General features: G+C 37.3%; 1 protein-coding gene across 9 annotated transcripts in view; it reads left to right on the top strand.

The window, feature by feature from the left end:
- mast4 (microtubule associated serine/threonine kinase family member 4) overlaps positions 1–11,309 on the top strand; it is a 149,618-nt gene that overhangs the window by 66,810 nt on the left and 71,499 nt on the right. Inside the window, exon 1 of one of the 9 annotated variants that reach the window (XM_017427538.3) lies at positions 3,253–3,366. The exons of 7 other annotated variants lie outside the window; for them this stretch is intronic. In XM_017427538.3, the coding sequence (XP_017283027.1) occupies positions 3,328–3,366 (39 nt within the window). In that variant the 5' untranslated portion in view covers positions 3,253–3,327. Of the gene's footprint in view, positions 1–3,252; positions 3,367–11,309 lie in introns of those variants that run through there. One more of the 9 variants, XM_017427541.3, reaches the window with a different exon arrangement.

Raw genomic sequence — 11,309 nt, 5'->3', positions numbered from 1 at the left:
GCAATGATGGGTCTCGGGCGGGAGGGCTGGTTACCCTGACCAGGAGACAATGGACCCAGCCTATGTGCCCTCTCAATTTCAAGTCCCTTGGGAAAGTTAATGTTCAAAAGCGTCGGTAGAGTTGCTTTAAGAAATGCCACCATGTCGCTTCCTTCGCAGGATTCAGTAAAGCCCAGAAAGCGCAAATTATTCCTGCGCTCCCTGTTTTCCATGTCATCGAGCTTTTGCCTCAGTATTTCCACTTCGGCGCTGGAAGCCATGGGGTTTGATTCTTGCTTCTCGCGTGCATCCTCAAGGAAGCACAGACGGTCCTCCATTTCGGCAATGCGGCTAACGATGTCGGCAATTCTCCTCTCAGTTGCAGTAGTTGTGTTTCGTATTTCTTCAAGTTTCTTGTCATGGCTTTCAGACTTTTCGGCAATAAGAGCGAAAAGCTTAGCAAGTTCCTTCGCCACGTCGCCAGTAACCTCTGCAGACACCACGTTCATAGTATCAGAGGACGAGGCCCGGTTAGCCTGATCCTGAGCTAGGTTAGCTGGGCTAGCAGTAGCCACCACGCTACCTTTGGTTCCTCCTCCAACTGCGCTGGGTTTGACTGAGTTCCTGGTCGATTTAGACATCTCACGACTAGTTTAAAGATAACACTTAATACCTGACGCTGATTTCTCGGCTCCCTGCCCGATTTGTATGCAAAATGCGTTATGAGGGGTGGTGCGGGACGCTCCTAGGCAGCCATCTTGTTGAGCGCGTCACGTGACTCCCCAATGAATGTTTTCTTGATGGTGATTATTTAAAGTTTGTAGGTAACTAGTCAACTATAGAAATTTCTAGCAGCCAAAATTTAGTTTACATCACTTCTTTGTAGATCATTTGAATTAAGAAAGCCCATTTTCAGTATTTCCCTAAATACAATTAATAAAATACAGTCATGTACTGTAATTGTGTCACAGTTAATAATTTATCCGACTGATGAGTTTTTACATTACTGTTGTTGTGATGCTTGTTATAGTTCCCATTTACAGCAAAGAACTGGGCTCTTTCTGCATCTTTCAAGATAAACAAACTCCATGTGTTTGTACTCCTTGTCTTAATTTTTAGTGTATTGTGGAATTTTTTTTAATTGTTCCTTTAGGCAGCCAGTCTGCAGAGCAGTCTGTCGAACATAACAGGATTCTTTAATTCCCTTGTGTAATCTGGAAGGCATTGTTAAATCTGAAAAAGTTGACTACTGTAATCCTTGTCCTCTGAGGTCTTAAGGGTTTTATTTAAAAGCAGACCTGAGCTTCCTCCTGACTCTCTTATCAGCTCGGCAACACAAATGACTTTCACAGCAGCAGGAAGCATCCTGTTGTCCGTTTGAAAATGAGTAAACCGGATGTGGTGGTCATTTGTCAGATGATACTGTGCACCAACTCCAGTTACAGCTACCCTTGCTTAAAACAATGTTTGAGGTTGGTTGGAGGAGGGAACAGGGGCCACTTAATATTCACAGAGCAGTAGCACAGTGAATGGAAATGAGTGAGGTTGAAAAGAGAGGGAAGGGAAGAGGGTTAAAGAAAACGGAGTGAGACAGAATGTGAAACTGCGGGAAAGGACTGGCACTATGGCACATGGAAACAACTTATTTTACAAATGCTAATAACTCAGGATGGTGTTGGAACTCAGAGTTAGTGTGAAGATCTGTAGTTTCTTGCTGAGTGTCTGAAAACTAATCCTGCGTGGAGATGCAGTAGTGCATGAAATTGTTGGGAATTGACACAATCTATGCATTTATATACATATCTGTTTGTGCTGGTTGATTTCTCTGTGATAATGACCAGTGTTTGGTTATTATAGCCCACTGCCAATAGCCAAAAGTTGGACAGTGATTGTTTTTGACCTTGTCTGGGTGTGTGTCTGAGTGAGCGAAAAATCTCATGAACCGCTGGTCGGATTTGAATGAGATTTTCAGGAAGCAATCATTGGATGCACATCTACAGCTGATCAAATTTTAGAGTTAACCTGATTTAATATGGCTGCCATAGCTAAATGACTTTAGTAAACACAAAAATGTCTATAACGTATAACAAATTTACAGATATTGCTCTAACATTTGGTGTTGTAGCAGCTGAAACTGGTCCCCAACAAATATTCTGAGCACTTGCAGATTGTGCAAGATCTTGGTTTTAAAATGTTGCCATTACCTATTTGCAGTCAGCTTTGTCTGTTAGCAAAAAAAAAAAATTCATAGCCCACTGAATAAAAACTTTGAGCTAATCATTGAATAAACATTTACAACTGATTTTTTTTAAGTCAACCCAAATCAACATGGCCACCACAGGCAACTCACCTTTAAAAACATAAAACTGGCTATATTTAGATCAATTTTATAGATAATTAGAAGTGCTCCAAGGGCACAAACCTCTGCCAAAATCAGTGTCATTGAAAAAATTGTCAGATCAGGATCATCACAACTGCACAACTGCAACAATACCTGAAAATGTTATCAGAATCTGTTCTTTACTTTTTAAGTAATCTTGCTGACAGACAGACCAACCAACCAACACTATCAAAAACATAACCTCCCTGGCGGAGGTGATGAGCTAAAATTTGGGATGGTAGTAGCTAAGAGTTGTCCTTGACACATACTAGGTGCTAATGCATTATGCTTGATCGTGTATTATAAATTTATAAGATTTACTTAAAATGACTCTTCCGTTTGCCATGTTAATCTTATTTTGAGCCTACATACATTCCTTCAAGAAATGCTAGGTCTTTAATAAAAGTAGTGTCCTGTGTTCAGATTGGCTTGATTATCTACATTTGAGCCTGGCTGGCATTTTCACTTTTCTGCCCTTTTCACTCACTTCTAATACCTTTTGTAATGTCAGCCGTCGTGTTTCCGCCTAACCTTCAGGTGTGGGACTGCAGTGAGAAGAGTCAGGTCTGCTGCAGACAGGATGCCACGTTCCTAAGCTCTGAGCAGAACAATGCTGAGGAGCATTTTCTTTCCTTTTCATGCTTATCTGTGGTGGCTAAAAAGCATGGCTGATCACAGAAATGGGTCTGAAGGCTCCCATTCACCCCTCTCCTCCTTTCCTATGCTAAATTAGAACTGCCGGTCTGATTCTCCTTCTCCCTCCGTGGCTCTGTCTCGCTCCTCTTTCTCTCCTGAAGTTCCAGAGGAGAGGAACAAGGGGAGTTGTCAGCTGACTGCCCCGCTCCAATCAGATAACTTCTAGCAGCTGCTAAGATCAGCTTCATCCTGAGGGAGGGAGCAGGAGGCTGGAGCGAGGCAGCGCGGCATGGATGTGCACCGGTAGGAAGACATAAGCCTTGTTCTGTACCATGGACGAGTCCAGCATTCTGAGGAGACGAGGGCTACAGGTAGGAGAGCCAACCAGCTGAGCCTCGATCTGCTCTTTCTGAAGCTCCTACCGTGGCTGCTCTTTTAGCAGTTAGGACTTTCTGTGTTAACACTTACTGTACCGTGTGTGTGTCCTGCATATGAAAGAACCTCAATTTCAACTCCTTGCTGCTCACTTTCTCGGTTAGGATGTTTTAAATCAAAGTTTTGGAGGCTGCCGATTTCTGTTTTGATCATTTTTTACATTCAATTTGGGTTTGACTTGTGGAGGGAACAAGTGGTCTGTATTTATGAAGCGTGTGTGTGTTGTGAGAGCAGGTTTCCTTGTGCTTTATTGACTTTTTATGATCATTGTGTCTACTGTGAGGCTTTCTGTTAGAAATCTCGATTGAGATGTGAGCCAATTTCAAAAAGACACTCATAACAAATGATTTACTAAATCAGATTATTGCTGCCATAACACAGTATATAAATCAAAATGTAAAGTGAAATATTAAACTGCATCTGTTTTACAGCAGGTTCTATTATTTGTAGTTTAAAACCCATCAGACAATCATTTCCTTCTGCCGAATCCTCAATCTCTGCTGTAGCTACTGTGATCAAGACTAAGTAAGACTTGATTTATAATTTTGCTTACTCTAGTTGGAACCACGTATGGAGTAATTGATAAACATGTTTAATAGGGAAGACTGTTTAAAATTCAGCTCAGTTGTGTGTGTTTGGAATCACAAACTCCATGCGATCTGATCCTGTTGCATGATGGCTGATGAATTAAACCAATAAAACTGCTTTAATTTCAATGTAAACAAAACGTTTTTTTCAGTGCTTACACTAAAGCAGTAATGTTTGACTTCCACGTTCCCAAATTTAATAACAATGTGTTCCTTTGAGATTATTAATTGTTAGGAAAATTCTGACATTTAATTTATGCTCTTTGAATTTTTCTGATGAGTTTGAAACCAATGACACATTTTCTAATTGCCTTCATCAAAAGCTGCAACAAACAGTATTATTTTTATTTGCACAGTTGCTCTAATCTTTGTTTCTTTGTTAAAGGCCACCTCCTCCTCCTCTTCATCATCTTCCTCCTTCCATACAAGACTCCTCTCAGTTTCTGAGCATGCTTCAGTTGTAGCAGAAACAACGGGTGCTCCTGTGGTTAGGCAGCTGTCACGCTCCGACTTTCACAGTCAAAAGGCAAACATGGAAGTTTGTTTGTCAGATGATTGGAGCTGCTTCAGCTACACAGTTTCCTGTTTATTCTCGGACAGGAAAGAATGATATCACTGTTTAAGTTGTAGAGGATGTGCATTCTTAGGTTTTAGAAAAACAAAATTTGAAATTTGAAATTTGAGAGTTGTCTCGTAGAACTTGCAGTTGCTCAGTTTTTTAATGCAATTATTTAAATATTTAGTTTACTTCTCTGCACAAATAAATCATATTTAGATTTTTTTTTTATTCTGAATGTAAAACAACTGAAATTTAGGCCTTTTTTTATTTTATAACTTATTTAAAGATGCAAAAATGACAGATTATAATTATTATATACACATTGACTTGGATTTTAAATAGAGACAGGACCAGAAGGGGGAAAGTTGAAGGCACAAAGGATCACTGCCCTCTAGTGGCTGAATGGAAGACAAAGTGTGATATGCATTTCTTCAAGGAATGTCTTTTGTCAAACTCTTATTCACTGAACACAAATCCATGCATGCAAATGTATTTAAAAAAATCTTGAATGTAACTTTTTGCAATTCTCTGGGCAGAAAAAAACTGAAATGAGAACTGTTTCTCTGTGAAACAAACATAAATGTAAATAAATCTGATCAGTTCCAGGACATTTTCACAGCTGGTCACACAGTAAACCACCCGACAGACCACCTCTGACACATTAAGCTGATGTTTGATCTAAATCTTTCCATCTTTGTTTTCAGTTTTTATAGAATTTATTAAACTAAAGCCAAAAAGTGGCAGATTTCTATCTGCAATCTTCAAGTCTTAATAATCACAGGGGAACAGTCCTGTATTGATGCTTAATGAATTTATTTTTAGACTTTTTGCAAACAATCAGAACCAACAGAAGGATTGTTGTTTGCCAGAATCAGACTCGTTAATGAGATCTCAGAGTAAAATACTGGAATAAATTGTGGTGTTAAGGTTTGTTCTTTGAGTTTTCTGTTTGGAGCAGAACTATTGTATACTGAAAAGTGTCATAGTATAAAAGTTTAATAATGAGAGACTTTTTAAATTTCTGTTTAAATATTGCTTGGGGAGTTTATGTTGATGATTATGATAAATTAAAATAGGTTTTAAGGTTTTTAATGAGAAATTATTTAGTATGACATTCAAAGTGTCACCTTTATTTATTTTGTTACCTGTGCTTTGAGATTTGTAGTTTGGGTAGCTGTGCTATTTCCTCATTACACAGAATATTTAAGATTTATATGGGTTGAATGACAACAAAAGCAGCTGCCTCTCCTTAATTAAAAAACAATCTGTCAGAGGTTTCTGCATCACTGTGTGAGCCTTAATGGGGTTTTGTTGTTCATTTATCACAGCTTCAGAATAAAAAAGTAGCTTTTCAAATTAGTGCTGCAACATTTTGTCTCCGAAAAGCTGTTTGTGTGAAAAAGAACCAGCGAGACAGAACATGAAGGTGCAGCACCAGAAACACCATCTACATTTATTCATTTCATAAAGAATTGGTGCATAAGTTCTGATCATATTATGAGAGTATTCTCCTGCATGAGGTGGACATTGAGATACAATTTTCAATTTTTTTTTTTTTTAGCAATTATCTGTTTTTACTGAATCACTAAAGAAAAGGACAAAAGAAGGCCATGCTTACTTTATCTTGAAGAGGAACACAGTTTCTCTTTCTACTGAAGTGTCCCTGAATTCAGAGGGTTTTTTTTTCTGTAACACTGTAAATATAGTCAGGAGAGAAAGGACTTTTCTTATTTAAAAAAAAAAAAATCACATGAACTCTTTTGTGACCATTGAAGAAAACAATTGAAAATGAAAGGCTTTGTATTTTGTGAAGAAAACCACCCAACGCGTTTAATGCCAGAGTTTCCTCCAAAAATCATAAATCACAATTTCTCGTTCATTTTATTTTTTAGTCAATTTTTGCATTTCCAGTATATCACAAAAAAATGCAGAGAGATTAAAGTACAAACTCTAGGTTTAAAATGCCAATTCCAACATGATGATTAAATAAAACTAAGTTTTAAATATTTATGCATTTAAAAATAAAGCCTGAATATTCAGCATGTTAAAAGATATTATTAGTAAAAACTAACTGAGGTGAGAAATCTTTCTTTTGTAGGAATTCAGTCAGATGGTTTTGCCATCTGAGGAGAGAAACAAAGACAACTGTTTAAAACTGAGTAAAGGAGACTGGAACATTCAGATGTTCTTTTAACTTAACCACACTTTTTCTATCACACATGAACTGTATTTAATAATGGCTTGTATAATATACTGTAGGAACTTGTTAGATTTAATTCTTACTTATTAAGCTGTTAATATCTACATAAGTGCCTGCTTAAAACAGGGGAATGAACACATGGGTCAGGTGGTGTATCAGGATGTGTTGTTCCACTGAGATGTTTCCCCATTTAAATACAACCATCAGGATGTTTCTCCTGCTATAATGGACAAAAGAAATCAAGATATTTTCTTTTGAACTTATACTAAAACACCACTGCTAAAAACAACAGAGGTTAAAAGAAAACAGCAAAGATGGGGGGGGGGGGTCGGGGGGGATTTCAGGGGAACACAATTCAACACACCAGTTAGAAATTATGTTAATAAATCAATGATAAACCCAGATTCCTGTCTAAAAGTGCCCTAGGAGCCAGACAGCCTGTTTTTTTAATTTTTTCTTTTATTTTATAGTGCGCCTCATCAGTAGCTATATGCCTTATTTCAGATGCCAAAGAAACCTTGAAGAAAGTTCAAAGAACTGTTTTGTCTGCTAGCTTGAAGTTTTCTCATACTTTAGACCCCTATAGCTTTTGGAAAATTTATTACCCGTTTCATCTCTAAACTGTCACAGTTGTGGACTATGCTTCATCCGCCATCACAGTTTGAAACTCAGCTCAGGCAGAGCTGACCGGAGCTCATCTGACGGATGCAGCGCAGACTAACTGGGGAGAAAAACTGTCATTATTTCAGTTGATACCTTTAAGAAATTAAAGGATAAAGTCAAACATTATGTCACATTACATCCATTGGTTACCTTCTGAAAGTTTTAGTAAAATTCCTCCAGTTGTTTATGAAGTGTTGCAACCAGACTGCCAGGGTTGACTCTAATAGTTAATGTCAAAGCTTTAAAAATAGATCTTGTGCAATCAGTTAGCACTTGGAATATAAGTTGAGAATGATGCTCAGCTACATCCAATATTAGTTTTTGAAAGTTTCATTAAATTTCATCCACTGATTTATGAGATATATTGCTAACGGACAGAAGTACAGAGTGTCTCTGAGAACAAATGTGCACTCAGACACTGGCAAAATAATATTTGCCTTCAACATCAGGCAATAACACACATTCCTCACAAATGTAAACTTCATAAAAATGTTTTATAAGTTTTTATTATTTCAAGAATTCAAATAGAAATGTATTTGTATTTTGATTTTTGAATTTATATTTAAAATTTACATAAACGTTAGCTACGGAAAAGTCTTATTAGCAAGTTTGTATGCAGAATATTAAAAACAAAAACATCCCTCATAAGGAATTTAATAAAAAATCGTGGGCACATTAGCAGTCCCTGGTGGTGATCTCAGATACGGAGTTTTAGTATTTAAAAAACTTAAGGTATAAAATTTTATTATTATTATATGTTTATATATATATTATATGTTATTCTGCAGATAGATCAACATCCATCCATCCATCCGTCCATCCGTCCGTCCGTCCGTCCGTCCAGTAGGGAGAACCAGACTTTCCTCTCCCCACCCACTTGGGCCAGCTCCTCGGGGAGAATCCTAAGGTGTTCCCAGGCCAGCTGAGAAACACATGCTAACTAGGAGCCAGTTTCCATGGAAACAGTCACTGACACTCACTCACAAGTTGCACCAAATATCCAAAAAAGGAGGAAATGTAGCTCGTAATTTGTTTTGTTGCAGGAAAAGTAATAAAAATATCCTCTGCAAAGAGCTGAAGCACAGCAGTCCTTTTTGTTTAGAAAGGAAAAGTGTGATTAGAGGTGCTGAGCTTCTCCACATTAAAAATTAATGCAGCCCCGGAGCTTTGCACTGTGGCTTTAATCAACATTTTCACACGTTTATGCCAAAAATATGCATTTTCAACACACACAAGATAACTTGTCCTGCAGCCTGTTTTAATGATAAATATTCAGTAACTACACACAAGAGGGAGATCCGAGTACTAGCCATCTAAAAAAGTGACTTTTGAGTGATTGTTTTTGTTTTGATGTTGCTGCCTGGTGAGTTTTAGTTTCATCATGTGTCCGATACACTGCAAACAAGCCATGTGTTTTAAGAAGAAAAGCTGCTTGTTTGTAATAGATGGTGCCATTTTTGTGAAAATGGGATTTATGTCCTGCTGAGAAAGCATCATATGTTCTTGTGCTTTGTCCACTCAGTGCTCAGGATAAAAACCATCTGACTGAGGAGCATTCTGGTCCTTACAGTTTTGCTGCAAAAATCATGCAGCTGATAAATACAAAGCCACTGCCAGCCTATACAAAACATCAACAGCAGTCTTATGTGTGTTATCACCCATCTCCGAAAGGAGAAAGATGTGTACTTGCGTTTATCTGTTGGCAAAATATCTCATGAACCAGTGGGCAGATTTTAATGAAACTTGCAGCAAGTAATCATTGGATGTACATTTTCAAATGATTACTTTTTTTTGATAATAACCCAATTTAAGATTGTCACCACAGCTAATTGACCCTAGCAAACATAAACATGGCTAACTCAGTCGGGTTTATAGAAATTGAGCTAAAATTTGATGTGGTGAGAGCTGAGAGTCATTCACAACAAATACTTGAGCACTAACACATTTCTCCATAGTGTGTGAAATTGTGCATAGTATTTTCGATGTTTGACCAAAACAGCTGAGCGTTTCTCAACACAAGACAAAATTAGTTTAAAATCTTTTTCTAAAGGTCAGTGGGCCACATACAGTGCTTCAAGGAATGCTAGGCCTTTTAATTAGCTTAATTTGAATTATACAAAAACGTATCACAAGTAACAATAACTTGTCTGTGTAGAAAACCTACTGTACTTGTATCCAAATAATTGTGAAATAATTCCAGTAAAGTCAGAATTAATCTGAGCATTCAGAAATCACAATTCAGACTTTACCTTCAAAGATGGAGGTGTCTGGAAAAGATAAATGCCAGAAAGGGAACTTAGGAATTAAACTTTATTTTTTTCTTTCATAAACCTGTTTCACAATAAAAAAAAAAAGGCTTTAACAAAGGTGTTGTGATTTTAGAAGTCCTTTTTAGTTTGGTAGTTTACTGCAATAGGCCAAATACTTACTACTTTGAGAATACTTTGAGTTGTCCTGTACATGAAAATGTGCTATATAAATAAATCTGCTATCTGCTATGCTATCTGCTAAATACTTCCATAAAAAGTACAACACAAAATTTGAATGAGACCTTTATTTTGGCAGAAATAAAATGGAATTACTACCAGAAGTGCCCTCAGGCTGCACTGAAATGCAAATTTAACAGTGATTTTAAGATTTATAAAACACGAGTCAATATAAATTTGTTTAGATTGGGGTAATTTTAAAACAACAGTGCTCTGCTTTGGTCTAGGTCCTGTTCTGACTGTTATCTTGGGCCCAATGATAAAACGTGGATAGTCATAGAATTGGACTTTAAAAATAGATTTTACTGTTTTTATTTCAGCTACACCCTTCTGCCGGATCCATACAGGAACTGAACTTGCATGAAAGAGTTGCATTTACTGTAAAATGCAGAATGTCAACTTCCTCTTAACAATAAAGTTTTTTTTGACATGCACAATAAACAAGACTATTTTGGCTGCTGTGGGCTCCTGTAGCCTCTTGTCTGTAGCTGCCTGTAATTGGAGGAGGAGACAATTGAAGGAGGGAACATTACAGAAAGCCATGGCAAAAACAGTCTTCTGCAGACATTTTAACATTCAACACTAAGCACAAACTTTACAGCGAAACAATATCAACAAACAACTCTTTAGTAGGTCTTTGGTAAGGCAGGTAAGTAAGTGCAGTAATTTCCTAGTGGGCTGTATTGGTAACTTGATTTATCTGTAGATGTTAAACTTTTTTTAACTTTGGAAAATTATCATGAATTTCTATAAGCTGTTTGTGGTGTGGTGGCCATGTTTTAACATTTCATAAGGTAGGAATTGTTTGGTTTTCCTGTGTGCTCAGTCAGGGTTTCTTCTATTTGCAGATAGACACACGAGAGGTTTTTATGTGTCTCACTGCTGTGTTTCATTAAAACCAAGTCACACAGTAGAGCTGAATACATTTACTGTTATTGAAGGAGCCCTTTCTTTGCATATGCTTGGCTTATTCAGAAAGTTGTCAAAAGCTTTATGTAAATATTTTCCTCAGACAGGAAATGATTTCACACCAACACTAATATTTATATCACAGATTTGTCTGTAATTTGGAGAGATGTGATTAGTGGAAATACCCGAAGTTCTTTACTTTGTCATATTGAGAGTTGTTAGCTGTGGTCGAGCCTATCAGGAAATTTTCTGCCCCCTCTGTCTGATCTAGGCATGAGAGGTAGGGGGTAAGGGTAATTGATAGCAAAGGGAGAGTGGGACTTAGCAGTTTTTCTGCTGACTGTAGCAGCCGATTTACAGGTGCTGGTCATAAAATTAGAATATCATGAAAAAGTAGATTGATTTCAGTAATTCCATTTAAAAAGTGAAACTTGTATATTATATTCATACATTACATACAAACTCATATATTTCA

This window comes from Kryptolebias marmoratus, linkage group LG14, assembly GCF_001649575.2.
Source record: "Kryptolebias marmoratus isolate JLee-2015 linkage group LG14, ASM164957v2, whole genome shotgun sequence".
NCBI classification, from domain to species: Eukaryota; Metazoa; Chordata; class Actinopteri; order Cyprinodontiformes; family Rivulidae; genus Kryptolebias; species Kryptolebias marmoratus.
The sequence above is the reverse complement of the archived record's forward strand: the minus strand, read 5'-3'. Positions and strand labels throughout refer to the sequence as shown.